Source organism: Phaethon aethereus (assembly GCF_964289735.1).
Source record: "Phaethon aethereus genome assembly, chromosome: Z".
NCBI classification, from domain to species: domain Eukaryota; kingdom Metazoa; phylum Chordata; class Aves; order Phaethontiformes; family Phaethontidae; genus Phaethon; species Phaethon aethereus.
In genome coordinates, this window is record NC_138577.1 from 5277392 (window position 1) to 5305264 (window position 27873).

Genomic DNA, 27873 nt, shown 5'->3' on the forward strand with positions numbered 1-27873 from the left:
CCACAAAGGGGAGAAGGGGTGGGGACAGAAACACAGTGACACTGCATTACAGTAGATATTTGCGTCTGGTATCCTCATCCAAAGTGAGGTCTACTACTTCTGGGGGCGAAGACCAATTCTGCTGGGGAGTCACAGCTGTCCATGATTGTGTTTGCTGAGTGTTAATGTACTGTGAGCCGGAGCCATGCTTCCAGGAAGACACACTCTGAATCACACCTCCCCTGGGATGCACGCACCTGCAGCGAGGCAAAAAACACAGAGGATTAAAGCTACTATTGAATTCAGGCACAAGACTCTCAGCTGCTGTGGTTTATCACTCAGCCATCTTGTTAACATGTCCCTCTCCAAAATGCCCTCATGGATTTTCCATCTGTAGAGTCCATGAAATACCCAGTACCAAAGCCGAGACTAAACTTATGTTTAAACTTGGGGGTTGTGGTGGGGATTCAATTATTTTTAAGAACTGAATTCTGCCAGTGGGTGTAAAATGTGTGCGTTTTTATGCACGTATCCCTAGATCCCAAGGATCTTGAAGAAGTCTGCCCCATCATGTGTAGTACCATGCATTATTCAGAAGCACAGTCTCCTGCTAGCACTTTTACCCACTGGACTTTTAAAAAGAGAAGACAATTTAAGTGAGGCTTGATGAGAAAAAGAGAAAAGCTATCTTTCTATATGAAATTAAAATCATGTTAAAAACAAGGACGTAATGATACTTTCATTACAATAATTACAAGAGACATCTTGCAATTACGTATTACAGCCATTACACTTGATTTTTCTTTGGTCTTCTTTATGTCTTTAACTAAAATTTACAAACATGCTGGGAAATGCTTACTGATAACAGGACAGCCCCACTTCAGTAAAACATTTAAGCCTTCAGTGATTACAGTCAATGAGAATAAATCACGTATTTAAAGATAAGCACACACTCAAGTGCCTTGCTGAAGTGAGGTACAGATCTACTTATTTGCACAGAATTTTTACCTATTATATTCATAATAGATATGTGACAATTTAAGTACAGGCTAATAATAACTGGGGAAAAAAAGATAGACTAATTTTGTTACATGCGGTGACAGGAATTTACTGAAGTCTTTAAGATGGTCACTCCATTTCCAGATGCAAATCTTAAAGAAGTGCTAGAAAAACTTTATAGCTAGTGCTCCAAAAACCATTTTGCTCTTCTAAGCACTGGTGGTGGCTGTAGCTGCTCCTGGCTGCGTACGTACGCAGGCTATGTTCGGCTGCTGGGGCAGCCCTTTCCCTTTTCTTTGTGAAGGCACATGTACTGTATTTCAGGAACCCAGCTTTTCTGCACCGGTCAAATATCCCTGACATTTACATTTTATCTGTTCTAATTTACGGTAGCGCAATTTATTTTCTCCAGAACTACTTAGGTTACGCTCATCTCTCCTGGCTCTGGTTAGAGTTTCATGAAATAGAATGAAAAATCTTCTCTGAGCTCTAACTTCTCTGAACATAAATGTCTCATTTCCTCTCAGGTATGCTATTTAGTTTTGGATGTGATGTTCAGAATGACTTTTTTATTACTTCTTCAGTCTTAAAAATACCTACTTAAAGTACATATCTACAAAGAATTAGTAGTAAGAGACTGGAACTCTAACAAATCTAGGGGATTATTTTTTTTTAATTTTCTTTTAAGAAGAAATATTTTTAAGCATAACTGACAAGAAAAGATCATAGCCAAAGAAAACTAAATACTATGTTCAGTCTCGGGGACTACGGTCCATCATTCTGCACAGAACAGTCCTCAATGCTCAGGCAAAGCTAATACTACATTTTCTCCCTAAAGATGACAAAAAAGCAAGCTATAAATTATCTCATAAAAATGATACCTTGCAAAAATAAAAGTGCTTATCCTCAGATGAGTCACACAAGCAGCCAATAGCAAAACGGTCAATCAAACATTAGCTTAGGGAACATGCTTTCCAATCTGTAGCTAAGGGAAGATACCAAGTAAAGGTAACTAAAAAAGGAGGGGGAAAAAAAACAACCTAGGAAAAAACAGAGGAAGACTGTTTTATATACATGCATAATAAAAAAAAAAATCTATTGGACAAAAATTAAACAAACCGAAAAACATGACTTGGTGTCCTAAGGAGATGCCAAGTAATATTCCAATGATGAGAAACACCACCAATTCACTAGCATTCTGAAAAACTAGAGATGATGGACGAACTCTAGGGTTTCACGACTCACGCCAGTCCAACGACGACATGGAATATGCATCACGATAAACAGTGTGAGCAAAAGAACTGAATCCAAACACCATACTAACTAAGCATGCAAAAAAACACTCATCAAAAACCTAAACCTTTTCCAAACGACAACCCTGTCAGAAGCCCATCAATACTTCATAACTGCAAGCCTAGACCTGCAGAAGAAATAAAATTCTAAATAGGATTCGAACAACTGAAATGTGTGAGTATTCAACGGAGCCAGTAAGAACTAGTGTTCAGGAGACGGCAGATAAACTGACTTTATATAGCAACTCTACATTTGCTCAACATTTCCATTCTTGTACATGGTAACTATTATTGAAGCAAGTGGCATGGAAAGCTTTTGAACAGGGGACCTCGAGCAGCAGGGTTGTGTGTACATAGCACTAGACAGATTTACACGAACTAGTAGTGGAGGACAAGTCCACGCTGCTTATCATTAGGACAAAGATCCTCTAAGCCCTGGGTCTGCCGGATAAACAGCCAGGAGAGCTATTTCCTAAGGAATTAATATCGTCCAAAAGAGTTAGCCCTGCAGGGACTTCCACTGTTCTAAAAGCAAAGACTAAATCTCTCTTCCTTAAGCAACTTAAAATTTCCTTTTTTCACATCCAATTGCACTGGACTGTGCCCACACTGTCTGTAGTTTCCTGCCTGGGAAACTGGGTCCTGTACACCTTCCTTCTGCCTTTCCTCAAGAAAGATGTGGTGAAGGGACAATGAGGAACAGCTCTGTTCCTTGTCCCTCACACCCCTTTTCCACCTCCAAGCATTCTCCAAGCAGCAGACTAGTTTTAGAAAGAGCTTGTCTGCATACTGTTATAACTCGCTTTTATTCCATCAAATTAACACTCTATACTATAGAAAAATGCTGGTCTTGTTCAACTGCTTCATATTACCTTAAGCCAAGGAAAGATCATAGACTAAAGATGAAGAGTAACATCAAAAAACGCCTACCCAGAATAACAGCTGAAGCACAGCTCGACTATCTGAGCTTGAGAGAAACCTCTGGCTTCCTTACCTTCATCTACTTCGGGGGTTTGAACTCTCTTGTATCTTGAAATAAAACCAAGATTCATAAGGAGCCGGATTTTAATCTAAAAGGGCTAGCTTATGACATTAGCCATTAAAAAGTTGATAGTATTTTTAGAACTAATGATTAATTATATAAATTAGAAGCTGATTAAGCTTAAAGTGAGTATTTTGAAAGGAAACAAGAACCCACATAAATATTTTTGTTTATGTATTTGCATATTCAGACTATGCCCTTAAAATCTGAATTCCTAACAATGGTTCCTGATGTATATAAATTTGGTATCTCAATATTTGGTATTTTAATACGACATATGTTTTGCCTGTTAATGTTTATGTGCTGGTTTTGGCTGGGATAGAGTTAATTTTCTTCATAGTTATAGCTAGTGTGGGGCTGTGTTTTGGTTTTGTGCTGAAAACAGTGTTGATAATATAGAGAAGTTTTTGTTACTGCTGAGCAGTGCTTACACAACACCAAGACCTTTTCTGCTCCTCACACCACCCACCAGCGAGCAGGCTGGGGGTGCATGGGAAGCTGGGAGGGGACACAGCCAGGATAGCTGACCCCAACTGACCAAAGGGATATTCCATACCATATGACATCACACTCAGCATATAAAGCTGGGGGAAGAAGAACGAAGAGGGAGACGTTCGGAGTGATGGCGTTTGTCTTCCCGAGTGACCGTTACACGTGATGGAGCCCTGCTTCCCTGGAGATGGCTGAAGCCCTGCCTGCCCATGGGGAGTGGGGAATGAATCCCTTGTTTTGCTTTGCTTGCATAGGTGGCTTTTGGTTTACCTATTAAACCAGTTTTATCTCAGCCCATGAGTTTTCTCACTTTTACTCTTTCGATTCTCTCCCCATGCCATCGTGGGGTGAGTGAGCAAGCAGCTGCGTGGTGCTTAGTTGCTGGCTGGGGTTAAACCACAACAGTCTGATATCGAATCACAAACTTAATCTGAATACATATGAAGTTGATAATATTCTAAAGAAAAACACATTCTGCTATCACCGTGACCAGCAGAATAGAAAAAACAAGTGCAACATTTGCTATTTTTCGGGCATCAGTCATGGATGGATAACTACAGAAGCGGAAGTCAGTAGTTTTTTCTTTATTAATTTTGGCAATACAGATATTCTGATAAAATGAACGAAACATTAGAAGTGGAAAAAGCAAGAAAAAAGGAATTCATACCTGGCATGTTCCTGAACTCCAACAATCTCTACTTCGCTATCAGAAGAGGCGATATTAATTTCTTCATTGATCTGGGCATTTCCAGACGAGGTTTTGTCACTTGCAAGGAAGCCTGGATCCAAATGACCTATAGATGGGAAAATGCAAACACAGCCAATGTTTAACAGCTTACACAACTCAGAAATCAGCTGGAAAAGGAATTTCCCAAGCTAGCAAAAAAAAAAAAAGACTGAAACACTGAAATTGGAAAATCTTGTTAGATCAAGTCGTCCAACTTTCAGTTCATCACCTGATACAGGATGACCTTGATGACCTATGATTTATCCAGTCTCAGTAGCTCTAGTGATGGTGTTATGACACCAGTGTGAACAAAGCCCGACTATTGCATCAGGAGCATTTGATGTAATTAGGCTTTCTAGCTGTTATATTACCACAATGCTAAGAGTTAGACTGTGCCTAAATCTCTTTGAAATAGAGAAACATAACAATCTACTGTCAATAAATCAAACTCGGTGATACTGTGGCAAACAAAGCCTATAGGCCAGACAGAAACATCACGCACACCAAGGAAAATGATTTTTTTTTTTCCCCCCAAAAAAACAGGGGAAGGTTGTCAGTGGAAAAAACAACAAACCCATCAGTTTCTGGTTGCGTTGGTTCACATGTCTGCTTTAACACTATTACAAATGCTTGAAAAAAAAAAAAAAAATCTGTTTTTCATAAGTTCCGTAAGTGTTGTTTTTTTATTACAGTTCCTCAATGCTATCCAGTCAAACGAAAGTCCTCTCTAAATACAATAAGCGTGGCAGGTTTTGCCTTTTCTGCAAAGAAGGTCCTTCACCACAATTAGTGAAGCCGTGTCGTGACATATTAAATCACATTTGCATGGAAAACACAAAACAGCCAAAATAATTATTTGTTTTGCAAAAAATAAATTATTTAAAAATTCAATTAAAAACAAGTAAGATTTCAATAAAGAAGATAACTTCTACTTTCTTTTCCTCCTCTAAAAAAAAAAATTACTTCTACTGTCTGTCTTTAGCAGTAACCTGGTGGATGCTGGGCAGCCCTGAAGCAGACAAGACTACCTACTTCTCGGAAACCACTCACTCAGCTGTATTACACAGAGGAAGAATCATTTGTCAAGCAGGACATTTGAGATTAGATTAACAAATTAGGTATATCTAGTTTGACTGGACATCTCTGAAGAGATGAGAGAAGGAGGATGCAGTAACGATCCACCAAATTTCAAAGGTGTGCGAACATGCAGAACTGATTATACCCCCGGGTAGATCAAGAGGACACAGACAGAAGAAATTAAAACAAGTGCCAGGGAAACCTTCTAATGACTGCTTCAAGTACTTGGAAAAGATGCAAGCAAGTAGAGGGGCAGAGACCATACTGTATGTTCAGTTTTTGGAAAGCAAAGACCCTTAGTGCAACATCCGATCAGGGTTAGCAAGGGAAGGAAACCTGTGTGCTGCCATGTATCTGAAGGAGGAGCTTCCACCTCACAAGACAAAAAAAGATTTGTCAGCTGAACTTAAAATGAATTAATAGCCCAGGCAGTCTTTTCCTAACACTACAGTTCAGTTGAACGTTTCTTGGCAAATATCACTGACCGCCACAAAGTCCCAAAATGGGTCACAGATGTTTCTTTAATAGAAGTGGCTGGGCACACCGTGAAACATGAAATGGAAGCACTCAGAGGCTTTGATTCACGTGCTGGCGATGCAAACCGGGAGCTTTACCGGATCACCACCCCAATGACTCGCATCGCCCCGCTGCTGAACGTCGTTGCTGCTACAGCACAGGCAGCACAACAGCAACATAGTCCTTGGGCACCGATTCATGCACACTGGTATGGATATCGACCTGCCTTAATATGTTGTATTAATGAGGTACTGCCACTCTGCACCCTTTACTAGACAGGGTAATGTCTGGCAGCGGGGCAAAGCAGACAGCTTTAGCCCCAACATAAATCTCCAGAAGAAACGGGAGCACCAAAAGAGCTTTTATATATTACCATAGCTTAAGTTCAGACAACAAAAAGGTGATTAGCAGTAGAGAAACCGTGATTAGCAGAGTAAATATTGCAACAGTAGCTAAGTGTAAATCAGGATTATAGCATACAGATAGATTTATAGCCTCTGGCCATACAAATTTCATGCCTAATAACATGCTTATGCTGTTAACTTCTTTGCACTAACATTAGGATGACGCCCAAAGCAGATGTTTTGTTTGCCCTACAAACAAAAGGGCTTGCAAAACAGCCCAAAATATTTGCCCATGCACAAAGATGTGATAGTGTGTCCTAATAAGATTTTTCACTCAGATAAAGCTTATGTTGTTATTTTCCCATGGGAACACATCATTTAATGTCTGTAAAACTAGATACAGGCTGAAGATTAAATTTGGGAACAAGATATCAGATTTGAAAATTCTACTTTCCAAATGTGCAATCCCAGACATGGTAAGAAAAGCCCAGTACTGACAAATGTGCAGTCAAAGGTGTATGGAGGCTACAGGGCTCTGGGGCAAGGTGTATGCAGGAAGAAAATGAGATTCATCCTTCCAAACGTTGAAATGGCTGTAGCACCAGGAGCAAATTTGTCTGGACACATTCCCATAGGGTCAGGGATGAAGAACTTTCTTGGAGTTTTCTAGTTTTCTTTTACCTGGCAGCCTCTTCCTCACACGTCCCCTAGGATATAGGTGGAGGAAGGAAGACAAATTTCTACCTGCATCGCAGCACTGTACTCATAAGCGGGAAGTGGAAGAAAGCTTGGTAAGAAACATCGTTTTTTATTTCCTTACACTCCTTTGCAGTACCAATCCATTAGTGCTATATAATAAAGTTATTTTCAGTTGTTCTATTTGTTTAATAAATCACTTCATAAAGGAGTGGGCTTGTTAGGGGTTAAATAGCTAACTATCAGTCAGCTGCTATCCTGCAAACAATACCGGAGAGCTTGGAAAACACTAGCTTCAAAAAGGCTGGAACAACATCCAGCCCCAGACCACAGTGAAAATAATGCAGCTGAGAGTCTCATATTCAAATAATGGACTTGTCCACTATACAATAATGGAACATTTCTTTCAAAATCTGCCACATACTTCTATTTCTTTAAGCCTTATAGACATTGAAAAGTAGCTCAGAGCTACCAGGACACTTCCAATGTAGGTGCCCGCTGTCAGGCTTAATCTGGAAAACACAGCATGAAACAAAAAGCTGCCCTGCTCCATTACTGCAAGCAGGACTCCATGTCTTACGCAGCTAAAAATCTTAACATGGGTATTAAAAAAAATGAGTGGAAAGGAAGGCAGTATGTTGGCATACAAGGCTATGGGATGAAGTTGATAGGAAATATTCCCTGTTAGCTCTCTGCATCCAAAACACAGTAGGATTTCACGTGGTTGTTTAACTCTCTTGTTAGTGAAGAGCTGCAAGCACTCAGCGAAGCTGAACAATTTTTATGAGCTACATGAACTTTTCTGAATTCTTCCACAGTATTCCTGCTCTTGCTTTCTTGAAGAAATTTCTGTGCTGTCTCTTGATGCTAAGCCCACTTACCAGCACCTTTTCACCCTTCTTCTTTCTCTGATGCTGGTCTGTCCAATTTTCTAAGGTATGTTAGAAATGCAGATGGAATATGGGAATAATTAATGCTTGTGTTTTAAAGAAATAGAGACAAACAAAAGAGACAAAAAAGACATACACAGACAATTACAATACTTCAAATGAGATTATGATCGGTTTACTAGCTGGTGGCATGGGTCATCATAATCGACCACTCAGTAACAAGCTCAGGTCACTTTCATTTAAAAGAAAAACACCACCAAAACCCCAGAACTAAGTTCCAAGAAGTAATTAGAGAGAAAAGGAGGACAACAAATAATTAAGAAAATTAGTGTCAAAAAATACATTGCAGGAATCTTTGTCAATTTTTATCAGCTCTATTTTGGAATAAATGTCAGGCATTTTAATAAGCACCTATATTGTTTTGTTGCAAAATCCACACAAGGAGCTTTTAAAAGCTGTATAAACTACAAAAATACTGAAAGCAAGAAAGTGAGAAGACACCAGCTGAGGTGCTGGAACAAATGTCAGAGGAAGAGAATTTAAACAAACCTGTTTCAGCACTCAGTTCATCTAGCAGCCCTCTGGTTCTCCAGGTAGATCCCGAGTCTTGGTTTCCTAAAGAATTACTGTGCTCTTGAACTACGGCAGCTGCCAACAGATTGTCCACATTTACCACTTCTGGGTCTGAATTTGTGTCTGATATATCATAATGAGCTACAACTGGAGGTCCATCTGCAGAAGGAGAGAAAAGCAACATGTATCAGAAGTCAGCATACTGTGAAAGACACCTTTAAAAGTACAAATAAATTGTTTAAGGATTAATGCAATCTCCTATATGAAGCTCTTAAAAAACTATAGATTATATGAATTATTAAACGTCAGTTAATGAACACTGAGATCACAGACATTTTAACCTTTGCATACACAGAAAACACAAATGTAAGAAAAACACGTTTATCAATGTATCGGTTATTTGTGTATTACTTTCACATTAACAAATAAACACCTCCATATCTGATGACATTACATTTACAATCATAAAAGAATAAAACCTTCAGTTTAAAATAAAAAATATTAAGTTACAGGACATTAAATTTGGCAAGACAAGGTATTTAACTAGAGAATTTTACAAAATTCAAGTGACAGCTTACATTACTTTAGGGTTGATTGAATAAAACTAACTTTCTGATATACCTGATCCAGTGACAATAAATTTAACATTAGGCAACTTTCCTTACATAACATTTACCTGTCAAGGACAGGGGAATTTTTCAAAATGTCAATGTTTTTTGGCATTGTTTTTTTAAGACCAAGAATAACAAGAAACAAAACTATAATGTGCAGCAATAAATATGCTTTTAGTTCAATATGATTACCATATGCATCTTTGGCCACCAAAGTGACGGGGAAAAGAGGGAGAGAAAATTGCTTACATGATTCCGAAATCTATTCTATTGAGAAGTAACAAAAAGCTATTTTTGGTCGGTTTTGTTAGGATGGACTATTTTAATGACAATCACTTATAATTGGAAAGCATGCTAGAAACAAAAGAGGCTCAGAAAAAAGTCAAATTCAAGACAGGGATTAATGGGGAAGCAAAGAGAGAATGGATAAACACTGTAGTTCTGAAAGGATGCACATTTTAACTCAAATGCCTCGTCTCAACTACAGCTTATTGACTCGGAGTGGATGAAAGTGGTTGGAGTTCCCACTCCCCAAATGAGAGAATCAAAACTTTCTTTGGGCCAAGACCTCATCTACAAAAATGAATATAACATAGACGAAGAGGTTGGGTCAAAGCTCAGCAGCTTTGCTACTGCAATTATTTAACTACAAGTTCTGGCAGCTGAGTGTCTGCAGGACTTTTTTGTTATGGGTATGATACACAGAGGGTATAATTTGTATGGGATAATATAGAATAAACATAAACTAGTGATGTGTTTAGGAAGACAAGACCTTCAGAATTACAAAATGGCTAAAGAAATTTTTAAAAGTCACAAAGAATAAAATGAAAAGACTTTTCAGGAAAGACTGTTTTCTTCTAGGAGTGTTAAGTGGCTGTTGAAGACAGAACGTAATGAACTAAAAGTTTCAAATTTAGTTCTCTGAAAAGCTGTTTTTAGGGTTGCTTTTTTTGGTTTTGTAGGGTTTTTTTGGTAACTTGGTCCCTGAAACATAATTCAACCCACTATTTTAAGGAACGCCTATTTTGTGATTAGCAACACACTTCATTAAAGATCGATCATATTGCTTAAGTCATACTAAAGATCAGTTTTGCAACAAGGTATGAAGAAATTCACAAAATATTTCTGATCACACCTGCCTCCAAAACAACAATTTCATGAAACAATGTTATAGTACAAACTTAAAACAGACCCGACAAAAATAAATGGGTAGTTAAATGCCGATGTATTAAAGACCAAACTGTTCGCAACATGACACGCTGATGATTATGACTGGAAAAGAAGTCCTGGTAATTAACTGAAAGGCAAACTTTGTCTTTTTAAAAGGCAATTACAAAATAATGGAATACCAAGTTCAAAATTAAGCTGGCTGATGTTCAGTTAATTATTTGTGAAAGCCGATGATTAAATTACATGCCAAAGTTACAACTGGACTGAATCACGAGAGGCATGTTTTCTTTCAGTCTTATCATCAGAGTTCAGCGTGAACATATATAATGTGATCTATAAAAATAAACAGTCGAGTGCAGAAGATACGAGGGTCAAGTACAATATTGACTGTTTGACCATTTTTTCAGGTTATCTAAAATTTCAGGAGCTATGTACTGTTCCTTCAGGTCTTTGTTTCTCTCACTTCTTACTAAGATCTCCAAAAGCAGAAGCGAAATTTGATTTCAGATAGACGTGTCTATACAACTAAAATTATATTTGGACAAAAGGCACCAATAGTCTCAAGTCAAAATTGTACCACTCCTACATGTATAATCATGCAAAAATGTATAATAAATGTATATACATGCAGAGTGATATTCTCATCACCTACCCATAGAAATAACTTGTGTGAAAGTCTTCATCAGTAGGAAATACAAGCATAAACTTGTTATCTGTAGCTCCACTCTTGTATCTTCCACACTTCCAAACAGCACACCTTATAACTTAGCTTAAATTTAGTATACATCAAACAGACAAAAATATTTTTAATGTAATTTACATACTGTAATTATATTTGTCAGTGTAATAGCCACTAATTTAACAATCTGGAAACAAGCAGCTGCCTATTTACAAAGCAATCACAGCAGAGATCCATTTTTGCTTTTCTCAGCCTTGCCTTCCAGGATCAGATTAGGAAACGAAAGGCCCCTGACACCAGGTTTATCCACACCTATCACCAGTAAATGACCAACGAGGCCAAGACAACAGCCACTAAGCTGCAACAAATCTGAGGATTCCCAGCATGTATAGAAGAATAAATAAGCAATAAAACCCTATGTGTCTTTAAAAACAAAACATCCAATATATGTTGTAGACAACTACAACTAGGTGAAAGTTGCAGTGAAGGCATATTAAAAAAACCCTCTAAAAAGCCTCCATTCCCCAAAGCTCGTTTCCTTTTTAATGCTACGAGGATGGGACAGGAGGGGTTAAATTTGGAAATAAATAATAATTCCCCAGCCAACTACGTGATCATCCGATGATGTGATGCAAAGTGAATGTGTAGTACTAAGAAATAAGGACAACTGGCTTCACCTAGGAAATAAGAACTGAAAAAATGCTTTCAGTCTGAAAGGGTAAAAGGATTAACTACAACCATAGTTGTAACTTATCATCTTTTCTTTACAGCAGAGCCACTCCTCATAATTACTGACTGCAACAGGATTTCAACAGATAGAAAAACAGACACCAAAGCAAACCATGCCAGAATCAAAATTTAATGTAGCACAATTAGGAGGTTCTCTGGTCAGTAATTTAAACCATCTATTTAAGAAAAAAATCACATCTTTTGAGAAGCAGAGGTAGCTGGAAGACTTACATTTCCCTGGTGATAAGCTTTAATTCATTTTTAAAGCAATAAATGCTTGAAAAAGACAAGGCTGAAAGTTAATAAGTACCAGCAGCAAAATACAGCTGTTGACATTTAATGTTAAAAGGGGGAGGGAAAGGCTGGAGTTTTGTTTCAGTTTTTTGTTTTTTTTTTTTAGTTCAGAGGCAGAGGTCATCATGGGGACAGCATTTCCAAGTGTCCAATTCTCCCTTTATTTACAGAGCTCATCAAAACTAATTCCACTCAGGACAACTGAATCGGAAGCCACATGCACAAAAATCAAGGTCTACACATATCAATTTTTATTTTAAGCTTCCAATAGAGAATTCAGCGATTTCTTATTTGCTAGCCACTCTCACACTTTTCATTGAGCCACATCTCAACATTCAGCGGTCTACACTGTGCTGTAAGACCAACACTCCTATTATCCCTCGATTCATTCTAATGGCAGCACAAGCAAAAAGGAGGAATCAACCGTAAAATTTCAGCTGTAGGTTAAAAGCAGCGATCTTATAAGAAGCTCCGTACCTTTGTGCTGAGACAGCTGTGTATCAATGCACAGCAGTACTTTATCACAGGAAACAAAAGAGGTTAGCTAGCAGAACCTGAATGGGGAATTTAGTCCTTTAAGTCACCATTTCTCTTTAGCTTGTTTAAATTTAGGCATGTAGTTCCAAGCTCATCACCTAACTCCCCCCTGCTGTAGCCAGAGAGAGGAACTTCAGGGTCAAGTAATCTCAGCCTGGAGCTTCATCATCTCCCCCCATTTCCCGGTAAACAGGAGCAGCTTAGACAACCACCTTAGACAAGGCACTTAACTTTTACACTGCTGAAGTTCAGCAAAATGAACGCCAGCCTTAGGGATGGGATTTAAACTTTGCTGTATTTTCTCTACAAGTAGTGGAAAAAGACTGAAATCTCCAGAGGACTATCCCGATTGAAGTAATTTGAAAATTAAAAGCCTAATTTTGGTAGTCTGAATTGCCCTCTGCAGTCATCAGTGTCTTTGCAATGAAGAGACATGGAGCCTTATTTAGGTGTGATGATCACCCTAAGCTTTAAAACACACAGAGCAGGTACAATAATAATAGCAATAATAATTACAGCACTTTATTCTTACAAAAAGCTTTCCATTAGTAGTTCTCATAGAGCTCTGAGGTGGTTATTAACCTCCTTATTACTATGGGGGAAACTGAGGCAAGCAGAGATTTGCAGCTTGCTTAAGGCTAACAAGCAGAGGAGCTCAGCTTTGCTGAAGACAACACTCCTCTCAAATTACAGAGCTATTTTTAACTGCTAAATTATTGAGGAGTTTAAAAATAGTGTTTAGGAATGCTTTCGTGAAACATGCAAAATCTAAAAAGACAACTGAGAGAGGCACCCAGGTACTCGCAAGCCCAAGGAGATACGGCTTCTTTCAGCTCCACCTCTGCATCTGCACTGTGAATACAGGCACTGCTTTGTCTCAATCTCAGTACTCTAGACTAAATTGCATTTATTTTTATGTAACAAAAGAGAATACTGAGATGTTTTAAAATAATAAAAGAGTTAAGACGACCTTCATTTACACTTGACACAAATTTAAGAGATAACTCCATTTAGTTCAAGATTAACAAAACACAGAATGGACTTTAATACCTATATAAATTTTAAGATCAGATGATCATTCCAGTAATTGAAATAATCGTATTTTGTGTGCCAAAAAATAGAGGATTCATCCTAAGTGACTTGCCAAAACAGTTTTACAGTAGACACATCAGTAACTTTGATCCATACAGAAAGGCTTCAGATGCAAGACTACAGGCTGAAGTGACAGTCGTTTCATTTTAGATAAACGGTACAAGCCTGGTATCATTTAAGACATGATCCAGAACTGCAGTTTCATAAAGTATGTGCAGTTCAAATGGCATAAGCCAGCTGAACCCTGAAACAATTCCCAAAGTAGGATGAGGGGCAGGAGGTCTGTCCTTTTTCTATGTTGTTTAGCAACATGCAACACTCCATTACTATTTATATTTATTTATTTATTCCAGTTACAGTAGTTACATTTCAAAATTTACAGGGTTAGGCAAAGAATACATTGTAAATACAATAAAAAATAATAGTAGTGTAACAACATTCTCTCTAAAATCATAAAGTGAACAAAAAGTTATCGATGAATCCACTTTCCTCACATTTTCCTTCATTTCACACAGTAAAGCTTTTGTGGTTTTTTTTTTTGTTGTTGCCATAATAATAAAATAAGAAAATTAAAACAGCACAACCAAATAAGTATCTGTTTTCAGACTGGATCATTTTTAATATATCACATCAAAAGAGATTTCAAAAATTCAAGTCTTGCTGATGAACATTCATTCTTTCAGGCTTTTTGATGACTAGACAGAAAATACCTTGGATTTGTTTTACCAAATTATATATAAAGACGTAATAAAGTATTTTTCATTGTGCGTTCAGCAAAGGCACATGAAACGTGGCTGTGTATTGAAAAATATCAGGAAGTGGCATGCACTTTATATCTCATCATAGGATTTATTTTCATTGATGCCACCTAATGAATCATTCATTATGGAGGGAGATATATTAGCCAGATTTCTTCCTCAGTTTCACTTGCAAAAGTGTATCAGGAGGGTTTTGGAAACCCTCACATCCTACTCTTATATAACTATGAGAGTTTTAAAAAAAAAAATTCCTTATGTATTTACAACTTACATTAGGAAAAGGCAGGCAAACACAGACCCCGTATGCACCCCTCCAGAAAACATCACATTTTTGCAAGTACAAACTGCATCTCCCCACGGAAGAGATGCATCTCCCCATCAGTACAGCCTCGATGCAAAACTTTTGATGATCCAGACTAACCCCCTGCTCGATCAGGCTGCGAGATTTAACAGAGCACTTGAAATCATTCCTAACTTAATAAGCCTATTTTCCATGTGCCTTCATTTTGCTGATCTAAGACTATGAGACTAATCAAATTTGTGAGAAAGACCGGTTTCAAGCTTCATGTTTTGCAAGGTACTGTCCATCTCTATCAATCAGCCTGAATATTTTAGCTTCTACAACACAAATTACACAGCGCATTTGTTTTTAATTCTTCCAAATGTAACTGCAGTGGTCACAGTGCAGATCTTGACTACTTGAAAAACATCTACTCAACTGGCCTGATTTACACATGCTCACCAGGCAGAGACTCCCATTAAAGTCAGCTGAAGGATTCTCTGACCAAAAACTGCAGAATAAGTTCAATTTCTAATGAGGTGAAATGCTAGCCCCGTTGAAATTAGTAGAAATTTTCTACTGGTTTTAATAGGGCTAGGATTTAATTTCTTAATGCCCTTGAAATATTACTCTCAAAAAAAAGATTTACAGTATGTGGACACAGGAAGAGACAAAATATATTAACAAGAGAAATCAGTGATAATAAATACATTTCAATTTGTAAAATAACTGCCAAATATAATCCCGTTTCATTGAAGTTAAGATTGGTCCTCCAGTCTTAACTCTAGCAGCTCATATAAAATAACCTAACAATCCTGCAAAAATACTGACACCGTGAACTTTAAAAAAAAAAAAAGTAGATTTCTGCCTGAATTATTTTGTCTTAATACTGTTAAAAGTGACACTGAAAAGCAGTGTATCTAAAAGGTTTAAGATCTTTCTTCCCCCCTCGCCCTTGCTCAGGTTTTTTTTGTTTTGCAATAGAAACACTGAATAAAAAGTTTCACTGCCTTTACTTGCATTTATGTTGCAGATGACCTTAATTTTTTTCTAAATAAACCCGGAAAATTCAGATGTTGTGTTAGAAGCATGTGAAACCCTCAGATAAAATGATGTGTGAAGGGTGGAATTTCTGATAGACCTTCCTTACCAGACCCCACGCCAGGGAGGGAAGCAGCACAAATGCCTGGGAAGAACCTGCAGCCAAGCCTGCAAATCCACCACCCACTAAACCCCCAGGACTTCCAAGGATTCCTACATAGGGTCCAATTCTAGGAGCAGATCCTTTAATTTTTCATTTACTGAGTTGTCAGTTTGACATTTAGTGACATTTAAATTGAGCCTTTATATAAAGACTTATTTCTTTAGCACTTGCACAAAAAATGCTAACAAAGTAGCTGTGTTTCACCTGCTACTAAATCCTGACTCTGCAGTCATATGGGTGTTCGATTACTCCCATGCAAACAGCTGCCAGATTGAAAACATAATTTGTTATTAAAAATGGCAATATAGAGACTGGAATAAGCCAGTTGGGTTTAAACTGACAGCATCCTCCCTGGAATTACACCAGTTTACACCAGCTGCTCTGACTCGATGCATTTAATCTTTCAAACCATAAGATAAGTAAAATTCTTTAAAGAAAACTAGAATCTTTCTTTACTCCACTTCGAAGTATAAATCCTAGGGCAATTAGAGAAACTCTAAATTATCATCTGTGATTTTCCACATCTGTGCAAAACTACCAACTTCTCCTCTACTTCTTAAATTTGGTGGTTTTGAAGTAATTTGTTTAGATGCTGAGTATAAACATACATTCAAAATGTAACTCTGGGTTGGAAAGTAGAAGAGTTTCCTTCTGATAATCTTAAAATAGTTATAAATAAGGCCGGACTGCTTTAATGACATACAGAATGGATGAGATTAAAGTTTACGTTAAAATTTCAGCTGAAGAAATTTTAACTCCCTGAAAGTTTCTAGTAAAAGCCCTTTGAAAAGAAGAGCTTATAATGGAAATCATGACAAACTTAACTGCAGTCATATAATGCAGCAAAAATATTTCCAGGAGGGAAAAATAAAATAATCTGAAATTATGTCTTAGGAATCTCTTTTCTCAAAGAGACCACACACACATTTAAAATACAGACTCATCACTAGTATTGGTATGTGAGGGTTGGTTTCTTCAGTGCTCTGCATCTTTCAAATTCACAATACAAAGCAAGAAGAGAGATGCTCCTGTTTAATTGCACAGCCTGCCAAATCCTTCATCAGGTAGGTTACACTACCCCTGAACAACAGAAAGGTGGGGTTCCCCTCATGGTTCCCCAGAGAAACACACTTCACATGGAAAACAAGCTAATGGACCAGATATTCAACTGTGTAAATCAACACACACTTTTCATTTCGAAGGAGCTGATTTATGACAGCTACAGATTTGGCTCCAGTTTTGAGGCAAGTGAAAAGAGTGACCAAAGAAAATAATATTTACCATTTACAAAACCATTTACAACCACTGGTCTTGCACAAGTGTTCTTAACACTAGGTAGCTTTTGTGAGGAAATTAAGTTAAAATTATATCTAATATGAACTATCCCCTCAGTATTCTGGGTGCCTTGGAATAATTTTATCCTAGAAAAAATACAGCTTTAAAGTCTGTATGCTCAACTGCTACAACCCTCTGCTTGTTCTTTACATTCGCAGCTGCTTGCATTGAAAAAAAAAAAAAACTATTAACAGTAATGGATAAAAATGTTACAGAATTTTTAATTTTTGCCTGTAGTAATCAAATAAAAAAATTTTTATATTTTTAATACACTGAATGATTTCAGTATTTTTTATATTTTTTGTTTAAAGATTACCTAACCAAGACATTGAAAGTTGGCAGAAATGTTGCTGGCTAAATCCCTAACAAAGTTATTATCCAGTTATGAGATTAGTACGTAAAAGTCTGTTTCAGTCTGAGAGCTAAGTAAGTTCAGCTGATCTCCTTACACAATTTGTTTTGAAATACCTAATTGCTCCATATATATTATTTTATAAAAAAGGTTAAGGGCATGCTTACAGACATACTGAGTTAAGTGACTCTTACACATTAAAAGAAACCAGTCACAGCAAAAAAGCTGTTTATGCATGCATGGGAAGATTTGTAAAGTTGTCATGCTTTAAAATATGCTGCTCTTATCATCATCATCATAAAGGTGTGTATATATATATCTCTCAAATCTATGAACACCAGAAGGATCTGATTTTTTTTTTTTAACATCAACACATAATCTTCCCTGAAGGATCTTAAATTTTAAACAGATGAGGACAAGTTTATTAAATTGCAATCAAACATTAAATAACTCATTTAACTTTTACCTATAGTCAAGTTAAAAATGCACACAATTTCAGATGAGGGATTTTTCTTACAAGTTCATATCAAAATCTTTGTATCAAAATTATGCATGAAGGTGATCTGTAAAGAATTTATTCCGGTACTTAAAAATTATCTTCTGCATAGTCTTTCAAACAGTTGCTCTGAAGATAACACAGCTCTCTAACCTCTTTTTTTTTTTTTAACGGAGGCATCACATACTTAAAAAAGTTAAATGTTAAAATGCTTTAAAAAAAAAAAGTAAGTAGTGTTAAAACAAAGGTGTCTCTGTTATACTGATAACAAAAAACATTTCTTGAGATCCTGCTACAGGTTTGATCCAAACCCACATATAAATTGATGGAAAAACTCCCACTAACTTCAGGGAGGGAAAAAAAATAAATCAGATGTACAGAAGATACAGTGGTTACTTCCAAGAGGAAGAAACAGAATTACACTAAAATAATTGGGGGAAAAAGGGACTGTGGCTTAAAAAGCAAAACAACAGAGCTAAAGGAGACCTATAGTGTTCTGTTTACTTAAACTATGTCTATGCAAAGACTTTCAATTTTCATTATCAGAATTTTGATTTAATTTGCATTAGAAAACTTTTAGCAAGTTCTAATTGATGATAAATATACATTTTTGGTAGCTACGGAGAAGTTACTTCACATGAAGAAAGGCCTTAATGGAGAAGTGACCAAAAAATCCCTGTATGTAGTGATAATAGTAAGAATTAAATAGAGATTTCTAATATATAGTTTAAATTATTCCTACTTTAAACATCACAGTTTCAAGCCTGCCTATTCAGGATAACTATCAGTATAAAAAATCCACACAATAGCAAGTTATTGTATCATTTAAATGAAACTAATGTTCTGGCATTCCCCATCACAAGTAAATAATTATTTCAGTGGCATTCAGACATGGTTCAGGAGCAGCTCTTGCTGTCCGACCCAGACCAGCAACCCATACCTTCACAGACCACCACAGTGCTTACTGATCTGACTGTCAAACCTTCCTTTAAATCCCTGTGCCAAGGCTCAACCCATCCACCGACAGCTGCTTATCTTAGGACTGACACGACTATTTTTATTCCAGCGTGGAGGATGCAGTTTGATCGTATATACAGAAGGCAGCAGCAGTGCTTTGTGTGCACGCGTCGTGCATGCACACGCCGCTGGGTGTGATTCATCTCACCTCACTTTAGCCGAAAGTTATCTATTCTAAACTGTTTATAAGAGAGGTTTAGACAGCTAATTGAAGAGAAAGATGCTGCCAGGAGGTATCCTTTGTAGGTGCTTATCTCTTCCCATTGCCTCAGAAGGATATCCACAGAACAGCAAACTAGACACCTAAAATTAGAGGAGATGATTTCCACCCAAACCAAACACATACATATATGTATACATGTGCATATTTGTGCACACAATAGAAGACAGCTGCTTTCATAAATATGCCATGTGCAACACAGCAGTGACATTAATAAAAACTCTGGACAGGAAATGAACTACTAAATGGGAGACAAAAAAATAATCAGTTGCACACATTTGTTATATATAGCTAAATCTTTAGGGTAAGCTTATTTACTACCTCTGCCTAAAAAGGAAGAAGAAAAAAATGAATGTATGACATGTTCAAGCTGCAAAACTTGGAAGTAAACAGATAGTTAAGGAAATGTTATGGGTCTGTACCTAATCTGGTTCTCTAGGGTACTTTACATCTTCAAATACAAAACTTATTTCCTTATATAAATGTTTTAACATGCAAAAAGAGCATTTGCATGAACATTCTGAATGCTCCTATTGTAGCAAACATAGCTCTACTGATTTGGGGGTATCTAAACAAGGATTCTAAGATATATTTTCCCAAGTTTGGTGATGAAAGCTTAGGGTGGCTCCCCCTCACATCTTTAAAGGTGTTTGTATGTGTCTGCTGGCACATGCACATGGATAAACTGTGGGTGTTTTAAAACTAGATATATATTCTCTATAAATTAAAAAAAAAACACTATGGTAATAAAACCCAAAAGAGAAAAAACAAAACAAACATACAGGAAGAGAAAAGCAAACCTTGTTTTTAGTATAATCCAAAGTAACATCAAGATTGCAAAGATCAATTTTTTTAAGGTTATGATTGATTCAGATCAGGCTCTGCAATATTCCCATTCTCAGGAAAGATAGGTGGAAAATTGTTATTAAAAGTCGCTGGAAACTCTAGCGTAGCATCGACATTTTGATAGCCCACGTAAGAATTAAACGACTGCTGTGGAAGTACTTGGCTATCAGGCGTCTGTATGATAGCCCCTGACTGAGTGGTAGGGGGGATTCTTTGGCCAACTAGTTGAATTTTAGGTTCCCTGGGCTCCAGTTGTTGCTTGCTTTCTTCATCCGTGTCAAGACGGGTTAGCTTTTCTATCCACATGCGAAATTTCTCCTCTGTCTGCCTCTGCATCTCGGCAAAGCAGTTCATGGCCTCTTCCAGGACATTGCCTATGCAGTTCCTATCCCACACGGTGCCCCTGTCAAGCAATCCTGGAATTTCCCTGGTCGCTCCTCCAGATCCCCCAGCACGACTGAAGCCAGCTTTAAAGACATTGAGGCCATTTGATAAGACATCATTAAGTAAGAACATAATACTGTTTATTAAGGCATGTTAACTCAGGAAAACAAACTCTTCTAATTGTGTCCCTTGGATATGACAATGGGGGAGGAATTAGCAAACATTAATCAACAGTATCACCGTCAAAAAAAAAAAAAAAAAAAATCACATTTTACACTCACTGAGGTTATAATAGAAATTTTGGCTTCAACATTGTTTTTATTCTAGAATTCTCAGACAATTCTGTCACAAAGGTCTTTTTTTAAATAAATAAACCAAATTAGTCCAATTCCCTTGCAATTTGTTTTGAATTCAACTGAAGATGTCAAAAACATTATACAGTAACATGTTTAGTTCTGTTATGCTGCGATCCAAAAATATTACTGTTTAACTGATAAACATGAATAATTATGCTTATTTTACTTACATACTTGAACTGTTTTATAATGGACTGTTAAACATAGACAAAATTGTATGCAAGGTAACAGAGATAAAGGCCAATATAGTGACTGCAGCACCTGAAGTAGGCAAGCCCAAAACTCTCGGTCTTTTTGGAAAACACACTAAACACCAATGAAGAGAACACACAACACACACGAAAAGATGTGACTGCTATGCTAATAACATGAGGCGAAAGCACTCTGTTAGGTCTGATGGACACAGCTACATCACAGGGGTAACGCACACAGCACACAGGAGTGATCAACCTGACATCAACTAGAAGCAATGCCCTTCATCGCACAAGCCACCGGCTGTGCAGCATTGCTACCATTATTTCTAGCCAAGGCAGAAAACAAGATAGGGCATAGTTGGAAGGAAATTGTTCTCCTTCCTTCTATCCATCAAAAAGATGGTTAAAATTACTGGCTTTGGGATTATCAGGAAGAACTTCAGCAGGGAGAAGGAAGGCCATCCTTATTATCTTACTCTACGTATCAATACAAAAAGGCAGTGGTATCTGTATTTTTAAGTTTAGAGTTCACTCAGAAATCCTCTAGGAAGCAATAAAACCCCAAGAAAATGCAGCTCTGTATCTTTTGAGGAATAAGAAACTATGTATGCATGCTGTCCAAACACACAAACATTACCTAAGCTAATTCCAAAACAAGACAAGCACCACATTAAACTACGCAAAGCAGCAATAGAACCTGACAATTTAACATGTAAACATGAAACTTGTGTGATCCTCTTGCTTAACAATAATAGAAAATATCCTAAAAATGAGAGAAAACATTGCACAACCTAAGCAAATATTTACTAATAAAAACATAAGGCACTAAATCTTTATTGGGATTTCACTGTATACATGAAATTACAGTATTACTTACAATACGTTCTTTCTAGGAACTATTTAAATGAGGTATACATAAGTCCTTCAGTAACAGCTAAACAAAGCCTAGGATTATAGTCTTATTTCTGAGCAGCAGCAATGCTACCTGTCACGGGCAAAAACCTTCATTTAAAAACCCTGCTCTAAGTCTTCTGTCCCCTCTGTTTACCTATCACACAGGCTGGAAATTCAGCATTCCAGTCCTCTGCTCAAAAATAAATTCCTTTAAAGCAACTAATTCACATCCCTCCAACTGCATTTTAACTCAAAGTAATTAAGTAAAATTGTACCTTTTTCCTAAAATGTGGTTCCTTTTGTATATTCCATGCCTTTTTCCTCTCTAAAAAAATATTCCTTCCATTCATATACTCCTAGTGTTGAACATCCAGTATGATTCTGTTTATTCATCTTTAGTGAGAGATCTCATCACAAGATCAAGTAACTAAACAGCAGCCTTTCAGATTCCCATAGGCTTCCGATCAGACACCTTTAAATAATGTTGAGTAAGCTTTAATTGCAATTTAAATAAAAACTATTGATGGCGATATGTGAGAGAATCTAGGTAGGCTTTTAAAGCTAAGAAATGAACTAGCATGGTCAAAGCTGATAAAACTGTTCTGTAAACTGAAAAGACTATGTATTGAAATATCTATTACCCTGTAATACTATTTTTAAAAGGCATCATTCATAGTATATTTATAATTTACAGTAGCAGCAAATGCTTCAAATGCTTCCCTTGCAGTTCTTAGAAGCCTTGTTCAATCTCCTCTTTACTGGTGGCCTTCAGTGTCAAAAAGTAATCAAGTCTAAAAAAGTATTTTTATTATATCAAAAAGCTAGCATTTATCTAATTGGTCCCTTTGCTATCTGTAAACTTACAGCTCTATAGTTTTTGATGTTACACCAACTTAAAAGGTGAAAAATTTGCAATCACAAAGGGGTCAGAATCCAAGAATTTTATCTTATTTTCAAGATTTATGCAGAAAAGCACCTAAGAAATTCCCCAATACTGTCTCTTTATGGGATCTATTAAGTAGTATCCAAATAACAACCAAATGCAAAGGGATGTAATTTAGGAAATCAGACAATGTAACAATCTAAGAAGATATCTTCATTCTAATTAACAACGGTGGATTCCTCCCTGTTGTTATGCTACCCGACACTTCCAAATGAGTATTTTACTGCAAATCGCTCTTAACAGACTGGGTGGGGTTTTTTTCCCCTGTTCTTAAATAATTGTCATTCTGAGTTACTTCAACCAAATTCATTCCTTGTGAGATGCTTCATCCGAGGTCTATGCACAATTCTTAGGAGGCAGTAACCTGGCTGAGAGTCCCTCACATACACTGTGCCCCTCTCTTCAGATTTCTGCGTATTAATTTTTTTTTTTTTTTTTTTAACAAAGTGAGCTGCCTCACCTTTTTCTATTCAAAGTTTTTAACAGGTTTTTTTTAAAGCCTAAAACATGAGTCACCCCTATTTCAATTCAGATTTTTTGGAGCTGTAGAAAGCATAATGGTGGTGAAATGTCTATTTTTTTCCATATTGTATCTGAATTTTTAAAAGTCCCTTCCTTTTTCCAAAGAAAAGTGTTTACACAGAAATAAATATCAATTCCCAGACTTGCTCTCATGCCAGTTTCATTCACAGTTTATTTGCATGGTCAAATTTGAAATTGTTTAAAGGAAAAACTGTCAACAGCAGCAGGTTTAGCAGAACCTATTTCAGAACTCAAAGGTCATCCTCTTATGCTGTGAATACTGTCTGGTGTTTAAGAATGGTAAAACCCTAAATGCCAACAGAGAGGCTCAATCATTAAAAGATAAGAAAATGCTCCTCATCTGCAGTAATTAAAAAATCATGGCATTCCCTGAATTAACGAGCCCTAACTGCTCAGGTCAATGAAAAGATTCTCAGTAGCATCTATGAAGTTTAGGTTGAACCTGTATTTTCAGGTATAAATTAACACCATATAATATATTCAGAAAAATGTATCATATTTTGCTTAGCTCTTACTGAGCTCACAATATTTGTACTGAGGTATCACCAGTAAGATCTCAACTCTTTACTTGTCTTTGTTGAGAGAGAAGAAAAACAAGCCTGCCAGTATTTTAATCCACATTACATTTGAGCTCAGCAGAGAGAACCGACTCTCTATTGCACAACTGCTCACTTCACAACTTGGGTGCAGGCACAAACTGAAGCTAATAACACTACAGTTGTTCATGGCATTATTATGTACTTCGCTGAACATTTTTCTTACCTTACTAATTTAGACAAACATACTTCAGAGCCAGTCATGTGGATAGTTTGAAAAAAATAACTGCACTATTAAAATAGAAGAGGTTTAGTAACGTGACATGAAAGACTACTACTGTATTCTCAAACGTGGCACTTTAATTTTCAGACCACACACAAGCAAACTGTCTTCTGTAACTCTACATGTGTCCATAGAAGGTAGAAGAGCCAGAGTATGTACAACCTTTGTACATGGAGGCCACATTAAATTAACTGTCACTAAAAATTTTAGAGCATCTCTGCTGGCAAAACTGTTTTTCAGATGACAGACATTTGAAAATCAGTCCCAATAATAAGCTATGTTTAGGCAGTAACCAACATTAGGTTACTGAAGTGTCCAAGTACAGTAAGACTAAGGGGAACACAGGCTACCTGTAAAACTCTTCTGCATCAATGTCTGCAGACTTTTTCAAAAGTAAAGGGAAAAGTTTTTTCACACTTATGTCCTTCTGACAGGTGCACTGTAGTTTCCTGACACTCAAGTTCAAGTATCCAGTTAAACCTCTTAGCTTTTCACTGTGTGCAAAGGACACTCACGGCCTGAATCGCCAGTAATGCTTTTTGATATTCTGTTTTATTTTCTAACTACGTGTTCTTTCCCTAAATTTTGAGGATATTCACAGTGTAATGTCAAGCACACTGAAATGGCTTTCTCATCAGAAAAAGAAAAAAAGTCAAACACTTTCCCAGTTCCAAGAAGAGGGATCACAGATGGCATGTGAATCTACCACTGCGACAGAGTGCTGAGAGTCCTACTCCGACTCACAGCTCCACCGCATCTGTTAAGACCACAACGTTTCATTAACCCACAAGCAGCACAGGATGCATTTTTGGCCAACCTTGTCCTTATCTCTACAGAGAATATTTTTCTCTTGTACTTGGAGACTGTTTCCCACAAACCAAAGCTGTTTCTACTTAAAGGAAAACCACGATGTGGCAGGTACGTGTTGCGCCCAATTCCAAAAGGACAGCTCAAATGTTTTCATGTCTTAAACGTAATTTAGTATCAAACAGATGATAAGTGCTATGAAATAAAAATAAACATCATCGTTCCTCAGATGGTTTTTGCGCTCCCACATCTTGCATCACACGTAAAGCTGGGCCTTGGTGTAATCATCACTAAATAATCAAGTACTTTCATGCACTGCAGTGGGACCTTTTCACAGTTAAGACCAAAAGCTCAAATATAGAAGAGTCTAGTGACACAGAAAAAGTACCCTAGCGTGGTTTCAGGTCTCTGCAATGGAAGTCCAAAATCTAGGCAGATCTGAAAATACCTAGTGGTGCCTTTCTGGGTCAGAAGGTACTTTTATGGCTTAAAGAACATAACCTGGGGGATTTACTGTGTGTGTTTTGGGTTTTCTTAGGGGTGGGGAGGAACCTGCCCCAAAACTCAGGGAAATAGTCTTCCTCGGCAGGCTTTAAATCAGGCTTTAATTGCCCAGCAAAGTGTAAATATAGTAAATAAAAAGGCACAAAAATATGAAAGCTAGAAGTTTGACTATTAAATTGGTAAAAATAATTTTAGATCTCTATTAGAAGTTTACTACACAATAATTATAGGAGGATATGCCTTTCCCAGACTTTCTAATAATAAACATTAATTTCCTTTGTGCAACCTGCTTCCTAGCAATATGTGGGAAAAATGCCAGTTCTCATGGTGACAGAATCATTCACCATAATCAAGTCACTTAAAACCGTTATTTGTAAAATCTGCTGCAAATATCTTAAATAATTAATCTAGCAAACATTAGTTCAGCAACTTGAGACTAATTATTGCAGTTTTCCTTCAAATGTTCTTGCCCTATGTAAGCTGATATTTGTCTCCAAAAAGTCTTCCAGCACAAGAGGCAAAAAGGCATGTAACCCAGTAAAAATTGGCAAGCCAAAAAGTTTATTTTTATGTGATTTTATTTTTGATTGCCATATGATGACGGTTCTATGGTATAATATGCTGCAAGAATAATTCACACAAAATCCTGTCCATGGCACTTGGGCTAATAAAATAACAAAGACTCAGCAGACAAAAAACTTGAAGAATCTTTCTTTCGCTAATAAAATCATGAGAAGGCCCCTGTAATTTGCTGCCTCCAATCTTAACACGTATGTGTCAGAAAATTAAACGTATAGAAATTATAGATCCTTATGACATAGGAAAATGGTAACAGCTTTGTCTAAAATGTTGAAAATTTAGGTGTGGATATAGCTTGGGCACCTGCATAAACAAATTCCATATTTATGTCCTAAAATAGGTGACCAGCTGCAATCTGCAAGAATTTACAATAAGGCTAAGTAGGTTTGTCATGCGCTGAAACGTAGAGCTGAAAGAGCAGCGCAAGTGCAACAGTGAACAGGGCCTTACTGTAACACAGGCAAGAGGTATGCCGTGTTATTTCTAACACAGCTGCTGGGTTATGGTCTTAATATATTAAAGCAAAGCTGGCCACTTATCTTAAGAAGGTATTTATTAGATTATCACCATCTAATGGTATTTGACAGCACTGATAGGAGTTCATATAGGCTTACAAAGGAAAAGATCTGAAAATTCCAGAATTCAAACATAGTCCTTCCTCCAATTTACCATTTCTAGGCTTTGTTGGTGTGCAAAAGTGCACTGAAACCTCACAACAGATTTTAAAATTTGCACGTCTTGGTAATATACTGCAGTCTTCAAATTTACACAGAGCTGCAGTTCTCCCGGTTTTTCTCAAGTGTCACTCATTTAATTTAGCATGACAGCTGAGAAACGATGTCAGATGCGTTACAGTTCAGTTTAAAAAACATCCTCTACCTGGTATCTCTGCAGTGATTGTCTTGCTGCTCCCTGAAACCTCTTCATCATCATCTGATGAACTCGTGCTCGAGTCACACGTCAGGTCACTATCACTGGTACTGCTGTCCTGCAGCAGGTTGTACTTCTTACGAGCAGCTGCCTCACGTTTCTGTCTTAACAGCCGAATTCTTTCTTTGTGCTTTTGGCTTCGATGACCTTTCACCTTGGTAACTCGACCATTCTGCTTATCACTAGACTGTCGGTTTTTCTTGGCAGCCATTGTTGAAGTTTCACTTTCGGACCTGGATCGCCTGGATTTCCTCCCAACTGCAACCCCAGACACCGCAGAAGAGTCTCCCTCTACAGCAGCTTCAGCTTGACAAGGCTCATTCTCTTCTGTGGAAGACAATGTATCTGAGTCAGCCAAATGCCCACTGGAAGAAGGGGAAAGCATGCAATGATTAGAAGAGTCACTCTCGTAAACTCGACCACCCGTTGGCTTATCGCTCTCTGTAGATGCTAGCTGAGACTCCGAGGAGTCTCGCCTCAGTTCCATCAGTAAGCAAGGCATTGAAGAGAGCACCGCAGAGTCTGCTGCAGTGGGCACGTTGTCTTTCTGAGTTTGTGTCTCCAGTTCTATAGGTCCGTCTTCATCAGGAGCAGTCTCTTGCTTTTCAGAAGTCTTTGGTGGAACTTCCGAATCAACCAGTTCTTCTGTTTTTCCCACTGCCTCCATCTTCAT

The 27873-nt window shown here is 37.4% G+C and overlaps 1 protein-coding gene across 2 annotated transcripts; it reads right to left on the reverse strand.

Moving 5' to 3' along the window:
• Window positions 1–46: 46 nt before the first annotated feature.
• On the reverse strand, window positions 47–27873 carry LOC309415980 (protein ARK2N; the record flags this gene model as incomplete). Of its 2 annotated transcripts, XM_082013718.1 has the most annotated exons (4): window positions 47–236; window positions 4472–4598; window positions 8604–8786; window positions 27150–27873. In XM_082013718.1, 4 exons carry the CDS (start codon window positions 27871–27873, stop codon window positions 47–49), a joined length of 1224 nt encoding a protein of 407 aa, XP_081869844.1. The 2 variants fall into 2 exon arrangements, with proteins under 2 accessions (XP_081869844.1, XP_081869845.1); XM_082013719.1 differs by lacking the exon at window positions 8604–8786.